We start from the raw sequence: 16,816 nt of genomic DNA on the forward strand, positions 1-16,816 counted from the left end.
ATTACTTTTTCCCAATTCTATGTTTTTTGTGTATATATATATATATATATATATATACATATATATTCAAATATTTTGGTTCATTATTTATGTATATAAATAATGAAAACTACAGCTAAAATAAATTATTATAGTTTAAAAATTTAAATAGTGTATTTGATTGCACCAAAAGGAATTATTTCAATAATCATAATCGCACATATATACATATACTTACCAACCTAACCTTACTACATAACCTCAAAAAGAGTTTAAACCTATATCTTGCTCCCTCTTTTTCCTATCGCTCTTAAAATAACAACATATAAATAATAAAATGCGTGTAAATATTGTGTTTTATTGAAGCGGCATTAGTTTATAAAGAAGAATAACAGTAAAATCAATAACAAATAATTGAAATTTCCAATTAAATATATTATATTGTTATTGTATCCACAAGGTTTTATAAATATTAAATGTATTGAGAGATTTTGATGTTTCAAATGTTTATTTTTCAAGAATATTTTGGTTTTATGAAAACAAAGTTTTTTATATTACAAAAAAATTGTTTTTGTTTTTGTTTTTGCGAAACAAAAAGAAATTATAAAATTGCTGTTTACATTTAAAAGGCGAAAATATAAAATTATCTTGCGCATAAAATAAAGAAGAAATGAAATTATGGATACTGGCAGCGATGACGATGAAAATACAATGTTGGATTTGAATAAAAAATCCTCCCTTTCAATACCGACAATTAATGACAAAAATTTTGCTAATAATGCTGACTTTAAGGATAATTTTCTTCGTCTCCAATCTATGGTATGTTTAGTTTTAATAACGCATTTATAAGCATTGAACAGTGTGTTTTTGTTATAATTAATTATATAAATTAAATGGCTATAAGCATAAAAGATTATCTGATTTTAGGTGCGACAAGTGTACTTTAGTTACCTATACAAATCTCTTTTAAGTAATTATGCCATTTCCTGTACCACAAACAGCATTGAAGACTTTGATTGCAGAGTCAAAAATTGTGCTAGTCAAATGGAACTTTTTGCAGTCCGAAATGCTTTGGAAACTTCCTTATATAGAAAAGCAATGATAAAACTGGTATTCTAATATATATTGTATATACTTTTTAAATTTTAGTTTATCATTAGTTGAATGTTAGCACATTCAAAAGGACAATCATTGTATATAAAGAGTTGATAAAATTTTTCTCCAGATCTCTGAAGTCAAGGAACATACAAATGAGCAGAAGCTTTACAAATCTCTAATGTCATTTTTGACATCAACGCCAGAAAAATCTGATGTCGCTGTACAAACGGATCAAGTGGTTGCAACTTATTTGAAAAATGAACCTATGGATATATCGCCAGCGAATGAAGACAATATTCCAATCACACACGGTGACAGTTTATTGAAACATTGTGATGACCAAATTGTTGAATCAACAACAAAAATTGAATCTTTATCGAATGACTTGGATTCCAATTCTCAAGATTACACTAAAACTAAGAGTGAACATCAGTCTTCTCAAGTTGAAACTTGTCTCGATTCAAGGAATGAATGTGAGAGTATATTTAATAATGATGCTGAATGTCAAAGAACAACTTCCAAAAATGGTGATGTGAATTCCCAGTCAAAATTGTTGAATGGAAATTCTACTGTAAATATGACTTCCAAAAATATCTTGAATGAATCAACTATTTCAAAAGCAGACGACTCGCAGGACTCTCTTTTTCAAACGATGGAAGATATGTTTTGTGAAAGTGATGACAGCAGCGATCTTATGACGCTTATTGAGAAACACTCTTCGTCTTCAAATCAATTGGAAAATTCAATTTCGCAAACAACTTTAGAAATAGATCCGGAAAATCCGAAAAATAGTGTCGACAAGAAATTTAAATTACAGGAATGTAAACGAAAAACAAGTTCAAATATCAGTTGTTTGAAAGCCAAGAAGCGCAATGTGAGAAGCTCTCCGGTTGGATTTAATGATTTAAAGAGTTCAAAGTTTAGAAAGAAAGTGAATGAAATTTGGCTTGTCGAAAGAGTTCACCAGTCGTCGAAATTAAAATCAAAAATGTTGGAAATTTCCTTACTAAATTATCGAAAATATGGTCGAATAAAAGATAAGTTTATTGCATTATTTGGCGAATCTGACGATGAGGATTCAATGCCAGAGTCTCCAGTTTGTATTGAAGAACATTTGCAAGCTTGTAAGGAAAGAATTGCTCCTTGGATTGTGAAACATTTAACTCCATTTTATAATCAAAGGAGAATCTCTAGCCGAGAATTATTTAAAACTATCTGCAGACACGCCACTGATATGCTCATTATTAACAATACTTTTCCCGGTTAGTACTACCTTCCTTAACGTTCAATCTTTTCATTATTATTATTATTATTATTATAAACTAAATAATTAACTTTTTTTCAGATGAAGCCTCTGTCGAACATTATATGAAAGATTTCTTTCGAAACAAAAAAAGTATTAATACTGAGGCTGATATATATCTATAGCGTACTCGAGGAATAAAGCGCAATATTGTTTACATTCGTATAACATAGTCTTTAAATTTAGAAATTTATTAAATATTACTTATTAATCCTTAATATTTATTCTCTAAATATATGATTTAAGAAAATAAACATTTTTTATTAAAAAAAGAAAGAGACTAATAATAATTATTAATAACCTGAACCATGAAACCATTTTACAAAGTAGTTGTACGATTTTCGAAAGACGAATTTGAATAGGAATTTTGACAAGGAATAATAATTAAGCGAAATTTTATTAATATCTCTGTCGAAAGAAAGAATCTAAACCTCTGAATTTAGAAAATAATTTTTATTTTGATTTCTTTGCTATAAAACTAAATAACAAATTTTCTCTTACGTATATAATTATACGCTGGCGTAGAGGCAAGATGTGTTTATAAAACTATCTGCAAACGTGTTCATAATATTTGCAACGCCCTCTGAAAATAGATATATAAGCAGCAAACAATATAATTTTAATCAAGTCTTTAATTATATCTAAAATGAAAAACGACTTTTATTAGGTATAATTATTATTTTTGTCTAAAATATTTCTACAGACGCGCGTTTCACTCGAAAATAATTGTTTGCTGTTTGGATATCTTTCTTTTGAGCGCGTCATGTAGTTTATTTCCAGTCTATAGTGATTTACATTTTACTCTTTTAAATGAAAGACAATTAATAATAAAGTGTAAAGACGATGCGTACAGCTACTGTATTTAATTACATGTTTTAATTTTTTTACTGGGTAAAATGAAAATGATATTATTTACAATGAATACATTTACATATGTATATAAGAAAATATAAAGCTCAATCTTTTATAGAGTTACAATTGAGTTATGCAAATTTTTCAAAATACACGGGTCATTTTATGGGCAATATATGAAAATTATGATTTATCATAATAAAATTCTACATCTGTAACTAGATAATTTTCAAAATACATAATATTCTATTTATATTTTCCAATAACAATTTTAATAAAAATTTCTTTCACGCATACAAAAATTTAAAAACAATTGAAAAACAATTGAGAAAAATGGATATTACTTGTCAATATTTAAGACTTTATGACATAATCTATATGAATGTAGAGCGTTTTTATAATCTTAAAAATTAAATCCCCGTTTTATTCGTGTAAAAAATAAAAATTCAAATTCACTCATACATATAGTCAACAATTTAACAAGTTTTAAAATTTACTTAAAATATAATAATAAAATAATAATACATTTCGTGACTAGAAAGAAAGGTCATTATATAGACATTTTTGTAACCATATTATTTGTTTCTACATAGAAACATTAATATAAGAGAATCGAAAATATTAATTTTTACATCATTTTTAATGAGTTTTAAATTTATTAACGCACATATAATACTATAATTTTTTATATATTATTTCAGGAAAATAATATTTTATATATTTATTTGATAATAAATTTGAGTATCCATTTTTCTCCATTATACAGTATAAAAAATAACTGTTATATGTCATAAATATATGACCCATGTACTTTGTGTAAAACGGACGATCATCGATTCCGTCCCGTGAGGGGAAGTGAGAATCGAGTTGTCGCATAAAACTGCCTACAACTTTCATTCGGATAAAGAAGAAAGCTATATTTTCAAGTACCTCAAACAACAATCCATTCCTCAGATGCATGAATACTTGTGGTCAGTTCATACTTCCGTGGTATATCATATTGACATGAAATCAATGACATAGGCACATATCGCAGTTAAACTGCAGAAGGCAAATGGATTAGGTTGGATTAGGTACATTTTTTGTCGGGATGGCGTTCAAAATACACACACATTTCTTTGCGTATAAGCAGAAAACTACTACTTTGTTCAAAAACCATTTGTAGTATAATTTGTTTCTGCTGGTTGTGTCCACAGTCCGCAAAGCGAGACTGGGACATCCCGACAACAACCGAAAGCTATAGGAGTCTCCGTCCTTATATACTAACTAATGGAATTTTTCACCGCTTGTGAGAAACATTTTTTCTTGAAAAAAATAATATTTATGTCAGAAATAATTTTTTTCAACTTGCTAAAGAATAAAACACGAGAAAAAATTAGTCGGTCAATTTTTTTTTAATAATTAATTAATTAAATAACAAATAATTGTTGTTAATTACTAACTCTTAACACAGAGCAGTTGGAAACTTGCAGTTTCTTTTTCTAACTTTACAACTAATAAATCTTTAAAGTACAAAATGAAGATAATGAAGGTTATTTCCCCTCACGGGACGCAATCGATGACTGCCCGTGTAAAACACATTGACAATTTGTGTGCTCAGAATTTCGAAAATTTTATATAATAGTTGAATTTTGCGGTAGGAATGAATCATAAAACTGACTTTTCATCAACTGGCTCTTCCTTTATTGAGCGATTGCAATTCATTAGTGCTGGATTAGCTACTGCAATTATATTATCTCCACGCGACGCTATTACCTACAACAAAATTGTAAACTCTCTTAATAAATTGTACATTAAGTGTCATTTTAATAATCAAATAAATTGTATTGGAAAACTGTGATAGGTTTTTTTAGTTTAGTATGATCCCTTTAAGTATACATATATACCTTAAGATTGAAATCATTTTCATTTTCTTTATCAGTTTTTTCCCCTTCAACATCATTAGCGTCCTAAAATAAAAACAATTTGATATTACACTATATTAATAATTGAGCATTGACATACTCTCTTGAGCTTTAAATCAGTATAAAATCAATCAAAAAGTGATCTACATTATATATCTATTCATATATTGAATATATTGAATTCTTCACCTGCAGGGATTCTCCATTTGAAAAGGAAAATTGACTATCGGAGTCGCTTATTTCTTCAACATTAGAACTGAACAAACCATTATCACCCTTATCTTCCCAAACTGGACTGAAAGAACCAGCAATTTTTATGAAACACTATTCATTTAATTATGAATGTAACATGAAAAAAGGTTTCTCACCTTGTTGACTTTTGCCTTCTTCTGGTAGAATTATTAATTTCTAAACTTGAACAGCGGAGATCTAATTCCACCTGAAACAGAGAACTGCTGCAGACAGGTAGGAAAACGATAGATGGATTGATTGATAATAATCAAAGTTGATAATTCTAGTCTTTTAGTATGAACTAAGACTAGAATGTTTCATTGGAAATTTTATTTGATTAGCCTCGTCTCCATCGTGCAATTCAACAACATGCAAACATGCAATTCAAAAAAATAACCCAGCAGAAGCATCGGTCATGCTATACTTGACCTTTATTTCAGATTCGTAGAAAAGTGCGAGTGATGAGTTGCTCTACATGTGATGTGCGAACGGGTTAGAACTAACACGACTTATTAGCTGTTAGCGATATCAATCAACATTGACCATAATTGAATGTGCAAAGTAGGTCAAATTTTATTTAGGTATTTATTTTTGCTTTTAATGCCGCAATCTAACCTGTGTCGAGTCTTCACCCTCTACACTTTCTAGCTCCAGTTTTTGGCGTTTCAATCTTTCCGCGTCGCTCTCATCGCCGTTTTCGTGCGGCCTGGATAAAGACAAACTGCAAAACAAAAGAGAACAAAAGAACACAAATCACAAGGTGCGAATTGCTGACAAATTGAAATGACGAGTTGAATTTCACTCACTACTGATTTTTAGAATAGTGATATCCAGAGTCTCTGACAACTCGCCTTGCAAGGGGGAAAAGTTCATCTCTTCTTGTCAACAAGGCAGGAACGAAACTGCAAATCTGAGCAGCTGCTTCATTCACTGAAACTTCATGCAGAGTGAGTGGTTTCTCTGGTTTTCTTTTGCAATCGAATCTTCCATATATTGCTGCGTATTTCCTAATTTCTTCCATTCTGCGGGGATCGGTGTCCGACATGGCCATCACTATCTGAAAGGAGCATAAACCAGCGTGACTACACGAGATTCGGAAAGTTCACTTGGAAATCTGTCACTGCAATAGCACCTCGAGATTTTTGCATATCTTCTTCTTCACATTGTGTGGCTTCGGGTCTAGCGGCCTGAGCGAAGTCGCCAGTCTCTCTGCGGCGTCGGCGAGCTTCTCTACCTGCGAGGGAAGCAGGGTCGGCGTCGTCTGCGGCGGACTGGCCGGCGCAATCGCACTGGGACTCGGCGTGGTTCCACTTCCGCACGACGACTCGCATGCGCCGACCTCAACCACGCAAACAATTAATTGAAAAAAATCTGTTGAACGAATTCGCACGAGTCAACTCACCTGCAGAATACCTGGACTGTGAGCTGCTGGGTACGACGGAGCGTTCGGACTGGGACTGAGTCTGAACGTCGAGGAGGCGGCGGGGGTCAGTGTCGCAGGCACGACTGGACTGACGCTTCTGGAAGGCAAGGACGCGATGGACAAGTGCGACGCCACGAATGGAGTGGAAGCTGACGTCATTGACTGTGAGTTTGTTGTCAAAATTGTTGCTGTCGGATTCGCCTGCTGAAGCCTTGGACTGATGCAGGAGAATCCTGTTGCTGAACAAGTTTTCAAATTTCCTGTAGACGTTGGAACTACTGGTGTTTGAAAAAGGGCTGAAAATGGAAATTTATACTTAGGCTCAACAAATATATTATAAGTATATATTATCAAAAGAAGAATTTCCTTGAAAGAGGAAATGGATTTTTACAAGGATTCGTAAGCCATTCTTGAAGAGCCTTTTGAAGACGTCTCACGTGAAGCGGTTTACTAGCCATTCCGACAAGTGCCATTATCTCCAAAAACTCTTCTTCTCCAGCGTCGCATAATTGCTGAACATCATCGCCACCTATAAACAATAAGATACATTTATTAAAAATACATGTTATTATATTATACTTAATAAAAAAGAAGCAACATTTTATTTTACCCATTTCAAGAAGCGTGTCATAATATCCAAGGAGAGAAGCTCTCTGCATTACTCTATAAAGTTGCAATTCAGCTTCATTTTGAGGTACTGAAGTTTGAACCACTGAAAATAAAGCAAAACATTTGATTATTCATATTCGATATTTATGGAAAATAATGCATTAATTCCAAATTTCCAACTTGCATTAAATGCAAGTGAGTGCTGAGTGGTTATTGAAACATTTACGCATCAGATATTTTGATTGATGAAATAAATAAATAAAATTTGATTTGATTTGATTTGATGTTTGAAGATCAGAATGGACAACGGATCAAGTCACAAGGCAGTGCAAATAGTATTTGCTGTGGACTAGTTTCTTGCAAATTTCGAGGAATTGTGAGAAAAACATAGCGACGTGCACACACGTACCGCGTATAAATTAATACAGGTAGAGAGGCGTGTGTGGGGTTGTGGCGAGGAGAGGGGATCCACTTTTCTCGTCAGGATATAGGTGGAGGGTGTTAAAAAACTGGCCAACGGATCTTATTACGAAGCAGGACCGATCTCACGCTATACATATATATAGTGACTGCACGAAGCGATCTGGACCGTGCGTAGGGTGACTTGTCTCGCGAGATTTTTATATAGTAGTGTCCCGAGTTGCCTGCGATATAGGTGGATAGCAATGCACGCGTTTTTTGCGCCACTCAGACAACTGATGCCATATAGTTGCCATATACTTGCATTGCGCTGCATACCGCATGCGGCTATTAAATGGAACTCGAGAGGTTTTTTCGATTCCTTTAAAGTCACCACTGCGGTCACCACTGGTCACCACTGATCACCACTCTAAATTATTTACTAAGAAGCGGGGCCGATAATGTAAAGCGCATGTAAACATTTCAAAGTCAAAAATTTCATGAAATGGGACAATAATGCTCAAATAAGTGTCGAGAATTGCTTCTATCCTCGGGCACCACCCATAAAAACGATGCCCCTGCTGCTTTTACATGAAAAAAAGTTGTTATGTAAATGACAGACAATAGACATCAAATCAGTATGCGTGGTAATGCATATACGCTCACAATAAAGCTACATTGCAAAAAAGAGACAAAAAGGAGAAAAAAGTAAAATTTTATTTTTAAATAAGAGTAGGTTTTCCCGCAGAGTAAAAAGTTTTATGTATACGCAAAGGTATTAAAATGTAGAAGAAAACTAATAATAATAATAATAATAATAATAATAATAATAACAACAACAATTGATGTTAACAATTAATGTTGTGTGTGGTTGAGTGCGTGCGTATATATGCGTTTAAGAAGCAAGAAGGAAAAAGTATGATAATTTAGAAATGTAATAAATTCGTTTCTTTATAATAAGTTTATAGGTATGTATGTACAGCAAGATTCAGCAAGATTGTTCATGTATGTTGGACGGAAAGAAATGACAGAGGGTGGAGAGGGTGCGTTCTTTGTCCGATACTTGACGAAGCTGGGCGCGCTCCGACCCACAAAAACGAGTCTAGTTTCTTAGCGCCCGTTTGTGCACGGCGGTTAGTATTTCGTTTTTTGCCGACATTGTAAAAGGAAGGGTTAGGTGAGTTTTTGCTACGATTCCTCTCTCCTGGCGGCGGACAAAACACTGGGCAGATGGACTGAGTCGCCAGTGAATCCCTTTCCATCACTTCTTCGATCCGGCACAATCCGGCAGAACGAACCCCCCAAGACTGATGTGAATTATATTTATACCATAATAATGTTTCACATTCCCAATTATGACGCATGCAACAACTAACTATCTATCAGTTGTACTATTCTCATCTCATCTCATCTCATCTCATCATCAAACTGAGCTGATTCCGCGGCCGCTTGGGCGAAAGCGGCGAAAGGGATGAAAGGCCTCTTGCAATCTTATAAGTTTTAGAATAAGAATTGCCTATTATATTTCAAAACGCATAAATTATTATATTATAATTAATTCCGGATAAACTGTAAATTAAATAATACAATTAATAGATGAGATTGCATATAATAATCTACCTTTTGTAACGTTTTCCGCAGTTTTTATGTAATGAAAAATAGGAGGGGGGAAAGGATATAAAAAAAGCTTAAAAATGTGTGACGCAACTTATTGTGAACAGACTCTGTAAATGGTTGGTTGAATGAAAAAAGTAGTCGGGGCCTTGTCCCGGTGGGTCACAAGATAGGTTCAGCCCATAAGCTTCACCCCTCATTTCAACCCCTATTGCATTATTACCCACACGACATTATAAAAATGGCTGCCTGACGTCAATTAATGCCTCCATCTTCAATAACGCGCAGCTAAACTTATTATATTATTACAAATTTTAACACTACTCAAAGTATAATTTTCAATTTAACTTTTATGAAACTCCGTTTTATATAGAGCTGCATAAAAATTCAACTATGTCGAGAATCGCTCACTTTTGCGAAAAGAATCGAATTATTTCAAAATTCTAAAGAATAATTTCAAGTCAACTTTCAGTTGAAACAATTTGCATTAGTTATTCACATGACTTGAAAACATTAGAAACAGATTGTAAGTAATTCTTAATTATACAAATACTGTTATTCGAAACTTCGAAAGGACGCTGTATTAAATTTAATAAATTGCATATAAAGCAAATATGCAATACCGCATTATTAAAAATTTAATGTACATTTTCATGAACATCAATATAAATTTATATTAAATGTAATACAAATTACATTATATTTAATGTAAATGTATTAAATTTACAATAGAGCTGTGCAAATTTCAAATATTCGATTCTCTTCGTAAGAATAATATTATAACGTGGAATCGGTTCGGTTCGAATTTCGAGTCATCATGTTAAATTCGAGTTTTTGCGCACCTTTAATATACATACATATATACAAAGTTTAACAAATTTAATACAGATTTTTCCAACAGTGTATATTATTTATTTAATTCAAAACATTTAATTTAGTGTATCATCAGTAGTTATTAATGACTTGATAATCATAAATAAAGACTATAATATAAAGAAGAATCAACTAAAATAACTAAAATGATAAGATTACTTTTTTTAGTGTGTGGAATATGTCCATGGACACTGCATTATAGGTATATTATAATATTTATATACTTCTTAAACTGAGAAAATATTTTTTTTGAAATAAAGCAAAGAAAACCCATCAAAAAATTAAAAAATGTCATTACTATATGCTTACAATATATTCAGTTGATTTGACAAGCCTATTGTAGGTATTGCAAAAAGTTTGCTCTGCAAAATACACGGTCAAGTTAACAAATTTTCGAGGGGCTTATCACGTATGTTTAAATAATTATATAAAATATTCTTACACGGTTAATTGAGTCCTTTCCGCAATTAGGAATTATAGTAATTTAACTAAAAACCCTTAATATTTAATTGAATCCGCAAACTTGGGATTAACTTTATTGAAAGTTGACATTATGCAAATGCTATACATTTAATTTTTGCAACTTTTTTACCTTGCATATACTGTGTAATTTATTTTGGTTCCCATAAGAGAAATTTCTTGAATAAATTTAAAAGATTACAAAAGGGGTAGTGAGGAAGTTGTATTTCTTTTTCTTGTGGAATTTTTTTAAATTTTTTTTAAGTTTTTTTGTTTTGTTTTTTGTTTAAGCGATAATCCAGAAGGGCGATGCGACGTGATGCGTCGCTCTATACCTGTCTTAAAATACATACGTAACCATATGCATATACATATACACCGCTCCGAAAAGGGGTGCCCCCTTGTTCATCCCCTTCAAGCACCTTTCCTTGCACCTTTTGGCAGAACCTTCACGTGATTGCCTGATTTGGCTCTTTCCCGCGAAAAAAATTAAAAGAGAAAACGAGATAAAACAAAAAGAATAACCCAAGGACTTGACGTAGTCGCATCGCGCTCTCTTTTCAATAGGCCTTGCTTTTTTGTTGCGACCTCTCGTTACGAAACACTTTTTTCTAATAAGTTTTTTGTCTATGCTGACGATGTTGGTCTGAAGCGAGAGGTTTTTTTAAGCACGTCTTTTCAACATGTCGTTCCGATTTTTTACAATTGACATATCGTGGGATAGATGCTTTTCCAGTTTGCGCACTAAATAAACTTTCTATAGGTATTATAGGTATAGCTAAGCTTTTATTAGTAAGTACATTTTTTAATGCTGATTCGAGATCTTTAAAGAAAAGTTGCGAACCTTTATATATTTAAAACTTATTGTTATTTTTAAGTTTTTACCAATTTTATTTTCATTCAATCTGAGAGGATGCAAAAATTATTCATATTATATGTTAACTGACTCTTATTATTTTGACATATTATAGTATATTGAATCACCCTGCAGAAAAAAAAGTATAAAAACGTCTCGTGTAAAAATTCGAGTTTGGTACTGCAAACCCTTTTCTCTTGACTAAAAAAGAAACAGAAAAGTGTAGAAAAAAAATAATTTATTCGCACGGAAGGATTTACCGTGGGAACTAATAAATTTTTTGTGACTTTCATCTTAATACATTGACACCGTGCAAGTGCATAATGGAAAATAATTATTTATTATATATTAAATGAAAATGTATATCGCGATATTAATACATTTTTACAAATAAACATGGAACTTTCATATATAATTATATTTATCTTTTTTTAAATATCTAAATATTTAGTCAATATAATTTTTCCATAAGAATTAACATTTTCAAAAATTTTTAATTTAAACCGTTTTGAAATTAAACAACTTATAAAAAATTGTTATAAAACATGAAGAAATCGATCACCAACTGATAAAATCATTATTTTATATTATTTAAGAATATTGTTACTTTAATAACTTATTCAAAATTGCTTTCATCCACTTCAATTCAATTATTGTTATTATAATTTCCAAACTTTTTGCTTTTCAATTCATATTTAAATCAATTTTTATTAGAAAATTTTACGAGAATTCAATTATTGAAATATAAAAATAAATAATTTATTCAAGAATTAAATGTTTTTTAAAATTTAACTCTCATAAAGAATTTTATCAACAAATTTTTAAATAGGTAATTAAAAATCTTTTGACGAATAATTTTAATTTTCGAGAAATTAGGTAAAAATTGTATATTAAAAATAATTGAATTTCTGTAAAAAAAATTTGATTGAATTGAGAAAAGTTCTTGAAAATAATTGAATTTTGGAGAAAAATTTTATTATTTACCTATAAAGATAATTGAAATTTTGAAGAGAATTTTTTTAAACTTTTGACCATAATAATTGAATTTCTGCGAAGAATTATTATATTACTTTTTAAAATAATTGAAATTTTATTGAAATAGTAGATATTGAAAATAATTGAATTTTGATAAATTATTGAAATTAATTAAATTTTTACGTAGAATTTTATTAAAATTTTAGAAAATAATTGAATTTTTTCAAAAAATTGAATTTCTTTGATGAATTTTAATAAAAATGTTTAAGAATAATTATAATACATTCTTCGAGATATTCCTTTAAAATTGTGTTAAAAATAATTTTTAAAAATTTGATTATTTATTAAAAATATTTCAATTAGGGGAGAGTGGGTCAAAATGGGGTACCTTTTTGAAATTGGCTGTTTACAGAGAACCAAACGAATAAATCGATTCAGCTAAACTTCAGAATTCTTCTTTGTACACTTAGCTTTGAGGAAATTATGATAATAGCGGAGAAAAAAATTTTTGAAAGAACTTATATCGTATTTTCTAAGAAAGTGCTAAAATCCCATTTTGCCCCACCCGTGGGGCAAAATGGGGTGGCATCAAATAACTATACAAAACATTGAGTATTTTTTCAAAATTCATTAAATTCTTGTTGTATGAGATTATAAATACAAACAAAAAGTAGGATTCTTTATTACTATGAAAAAACAAGTAATATTTATTAGAATTTAACAAAAAAAAACATGGATATTACAAAATATTGATATATCGATAATGAAACATCGATAGTATAAATGCCTCGAAGCAAAAATATCGATTCTTCTGCAGGAAACCTTTAAATATGCATAATATAATGTTTTTAAATAGTTTTAATAAAACGGCGTAGCTTCCGGCATGCCCCACACTTAGGTACCCCATTCTGCCCCACACTGCATATTAAAACAAAATGCAATGTTTACAAGTTATTGTAAACAATTAAACAATCTATTCTATTGGAAATTACTCTAGAATAAGTACTGAAAAAGATCCCACACTTGCCAAATTAAATGCATTATCCCAAAAAGTTTGGAGAGCACTTTAATTTTGAAAAAAATTCATATTTTTTTTGCTTAAAACTTAAAAGTTGTATAACTTTCAAAAAAAAATTTTCTTTGGAGTGTCTTCATAATTAATAACAGTTTCTTATCAACATGAATGATATATGTCGAGAGAAAAAAAATTAAAAGTACCTATCATGGAAAAACAGAGGTACCCCATTTGACCCGCCTACCCCATTTTGCCCCACTCTCCCCTACTGCGAAGAAATTTATAAAGATTTTGTAAATAATAGAATTTCTGTGAAATTTTTATTATTTAATTAATTCACTCAAAATTGAAATATTTACAAAATTTCAAATTACAACCTTTTGAAGTTTATCTGTATTTATGAAAAATGTAAACGCAACTCTTTTAAAATTGAATTAATTTTGAAATATTTAAGAAAAAATAGATTTCAATAATAAGCACAATAACTTTAGAAAAAAATAATTTTCCAGGATTCCGATCAAAATTCCCTGACTTTTTTTATGTAATTATAAATTAATTATCTTCATAAATATTAGGACATTAGGAACTTGAAAACATTTGTTAAATAGTAAAATATATATATTTAATATTCTTTTACTATATATATACGATAAAATGATTGGCAGATAAATTATGTTAATTATTACTTGTACGGACATAATATATATAAAATAAAGGTTTCAAGCAAATAAGAGCCAGATATTATTGCTGAACAGAAAATATATAAATTTAGAATTGGGATTTTCCCTATACACATTCTGTGAATCCTTTTCTTTTCTTTTCTAAATTAAGCGCTATTCAAGTGCACTCGCCCACCATTCAAAAGAGTTCCTGATATATTTAGATTACATTCAGGTATATTCTATTTAAAATATCAAAAAGTTAATCAGACGCGAAGAGGAGGTATATAAATGTACTAGACCATTATAACATGACAGTTGAATTATTTAGGCAATTATTGTAAGCGCAGCTGTATTTAAAGTTCACATATACATTTGAAAAGTATATGATTTTCACTGGAAAAAGCAAGTCTTTAACAATTTTTTTTAAATATTCGGATCCACAATAATTTTTATTGACTTTTCTAGCATGGTGGAATCTTGATTATTATTCTAACACGCAAATAATATTAATGCAACTGCGTGTATTTTAAAGCAATTTCAATAAGAGTAAATATCTTAATTATTGAAGATACACACAAACACAGAAGAGTCGTATAATTTCATGTCTAAAAACCCTAAAAACATTAAAAGCAGGTTCCCTTTTTTGCATGCAGCTCGTATAAAGAAAAGTTACTGGCTATACTTTTTATTTGTGTACACACATCTGAACGATGGGAAATGACTCATCCTTGCAAAAAGTAAAAAGCATTTCGACTCGGGTAGTCAAGATAGAAATATATAGAGAAGGCGGGGGTGAGGGTTGCGAAGGGAGGAAAGAACGGGAGGAAGGCAAGCAAAAACGCACTTTTTCTTCCGCTTTCGGCGCGAGCATTGCGAGAGAATGTTTTTGCAGCTTCGTTCTTGTCGGACGAGCATCGTCGGAGTCGAGTCGTAAGCAGCAGAGAGAACTGACAAAAAAGTCGGTCGGTGGTTTTGCTTGGTTTTGCTGTGTTCTCTCTGAAAGTCGAAATTGCGAGAGACGAGGACGAGGATATCGCATACGATAGAAAAAGCTATATAGATAGTTATGCTGCTTGCTTGAGATGGAGACTAAACTCAGAGAAGTGCTTTTTACGCTTTTTACTTTCTTTGCAAAGCCAGAGTCTCAGCGCGAGAAACAAAATCGAGGCCCTGTAATTATGCTTTGTTAGTAACGCACAACGCAGGTCGTCGACAAAAACTTGGAAGCAACAAAAAACGACAATATATATAGATATATCTATATATAGATGGAAGAAATTGAAATGAAATATGCCTATAAAAAATAAATAAATAAATAATAGTCCAACTTTTCCTTCATTATAATTATGTATTTGCAACAAAATATTTTAATCGGTCATTAGAATAAATAATTATCTCAAACTGTAATCAAACTTGAATTATAATGGTATAAAGCTACTTACATGTGCCGTTGATGTTTCTACTGAGAATTCGGGCACTTGGAAGTCCAGATCCAGTTTGTGAGGGTGCGGTTGGTGGTGGACTGGAAATCAAAACAACGCTTTGCACGGTCGTCGGTGTCGTAACAATCGGGGTTGTGTTGGACACAGTGACGTTCTTCTGAGTTGATGGCACCGGCGAGGAAGTCGCGACGCCACGAGGTGCCTCTTCGGAGGCCGGTCCCCTCGAATCCATGCCCAACAACCGACACCTTCACTATCACCTTTCATCAACACCCCATTCGCATTCAGATAGCAACAAATTTATTTTCAATTTAGACAGAATTATTACTCACTACGACTTAGTCTCGGCTAATTGAAAGTGGTAAAACATTCAGCAAGCACTGTTTTGCTAACTTTTAACAAACCAAAAAAAACCTACAAGCTTCATAAAAAATCAAAACCAAATTGCAATTGCCACACGCAGTGAAAAAGGAAAGGCACAAAAAACTGAACAAAAGTTTATCACAGAGAAATATTTTTATAATATAAAAAACATGCAAAAGAGTTTATAAGACGCACACCCACACACACACACACACATCAAATCACAACGACGTGTTGTGCCGGCCGGCTTTTTATTATGTGTATTCACTTTTTCTTTTAGAATATTATTACTATATTCCTATTTTTCTTCCTCCTTATTATTCTTATTATTATTAATATTTTAGTAAATTATAATAGATAAAAACGAAAAAGAACACTAAGAGGAAAAATCTCTATTTTATTGCAGCTATAATTTACATATAAATTTACTAATAGTTTTCAACAACACTACAGAATCTATAATTTGAATTTGCCTTTTTTATACCATCAACAACTAATGAAAAATAATGATATTAACAATGATAAAGATATCGAGACGTGTACCGCACGATAGCGTGCTGCACATTGTTTGCAGAGAGGAGTGAGGTTCATAGTATACTATACTCAGTGACTGATCCTCAATCCCCCACCTCGCCGAAAACGCACGCAGTGAGATGTCGTGAAATGCTCATGTCCCCCATCTATATTCTACCCCCATTCCGTTAGTTTGTAGTTTCATTCCGCCCCTTCCATTTGTCGCACTGCTTAATTCTCTATATA

General features: G+C 31.5%; 2 protein-coding genes across 4 annotated transcripts; one reads left to right on the forward strand and one right to left on the reverse strand.

The window, feature by feature from the left end:
- Positions 1 to 214: 214 nt before the first annotated feature.
- LOC122504444 lies at positions 215 to 2,652 on the forward strand. Its single transcript, XM_043615564.1, has 4 exons — positions 215 to 798; positions 907 to 1,089; positions 1,205 to 2,339; positions 2,423 to 2,652. Exons 1-4 carry the CDS (start codon positions 658 to 660, stop codon positions 2,503 to 2,505), a joined length of 1,542 nt encoding a protein of 513 aa, XP_043471499.1. The 5' UTR covers positions 215 to 657; the 3' UTR covers positions 2,506 to 2,652.
- Positions 2,653 to 3,515: 863 nt separating this feature from the next.
- Positions 3,516 to 16,710, reverse strand: LOC122504453 (NGFI-A-binding protein homolog). 3 transcript variants are annotated; one of them, XM_043615575.1, is made up of 12 exons: positions 16,542 to 16,710; positions 15,695 to 15,954; positions 7,401 to 7,502; positions 7,182 to 7,319; positions 6,770 to 7,086; positions 6,500 to 6,706; positions 6,174 to 6,424; positions 5,983 to 6,088; positions 5,505 to 5,575; positions 5,326 to 5,431; positions 5,119 to 5,181; positions 3,516 to 4,987 (listed from the first exon to the last, which is right to left on the reverse strand). In XM_043615575.1, the coding sequence occupies exons 2-12, from the start codon at positions 15,924 to 15,926 to the stop codon at positions 4,880 to 4,882; spliced, it is 1,701 nt and encodes a 566-aa protein (XP_043471510.1). In that variant the 5' UTR covers positions 15,927 to 15,954; positions 16,542 to 16,710; the 3' UTR covers positions 3,516 to 4,879. The 3 variants fall into 3 exon arrangements, 2 of the variants coding, with proteins under 2 accessions (XP_043471510.1, XP_043471509.1); XM_043615574.1 differs by having other exon boundaries at positions 15,695 to 16,086; XR_006301834.1 differs by lacking the exon at positions 3,516 to 4,987 and having other exon boundaries at positions 5,326 to 5,426; positions 15,695 to 16,710.
- Positions 16,711 to 16,816: the final 106 nt, after the last annotated feature.

This window comes from Leptopilina heterotoma, unplaced genomic scaffold (assembly GCF_015476425.1).
Source record: "Leptopilina heterotoma isolate Lh14 unplaced genomic scaffold, ASM1547642v1 Lhet_299, whole genome shotgun sequence".
Lineage (NCBI taxonomy): Eukaryota > Metazoa > Arthropoda > Insecta > Hymenoptera > Figitidae > Leptopilina > Leptopilina heterotoma.

Excerpts from the sequence above, each read along its gene's own strand:
- LOC122504453 (XM_043615575.1), bottom strand. The coding sequence starts at position 15,926 with ATGGATTCGAGGGGACCGGCCTCCGAAGAGGCACCTCGTGGCGTCGCG. Across the intron at positions 7,503-15,694 it reads TAGAAACATCAACGGCACAT|TGGTTCAAACTTCAGTACCT; the intron begins GTAAGTAGCTTT and ends CTTTATTTTCAG. Across the intron at positions 6,089-6,173 it reads CACTATTCTAAAAATCAGTA|TTTGTCTTTATCCAGGCCGC; the intron begins GTGAGTGAAATT and ends TTTGTTTTGCAG.
- LOC122504444 (XM_043615564.1), top strand. The coding sequence starts at position 658 with ATGGATACTGGCAGCGATGACGATGAAAATACAATGTTGGATTTGAAT. Across the intron at positions 799-906 it reads TTCTTCGTCTCCAATCTATG|GTGCGACAAGTGTACTTTAG; the intron begins GTATGTTTAGTT and ends ATCTGATTTTAG. Across the intron at positions 2,340-2,422 it reads TATTAACAATACTTTTCCCG|ATGAAGCCTCTGTCGAACAT; the intron begins GTTAGTACTACC and ends ACTTTTTTTCAG.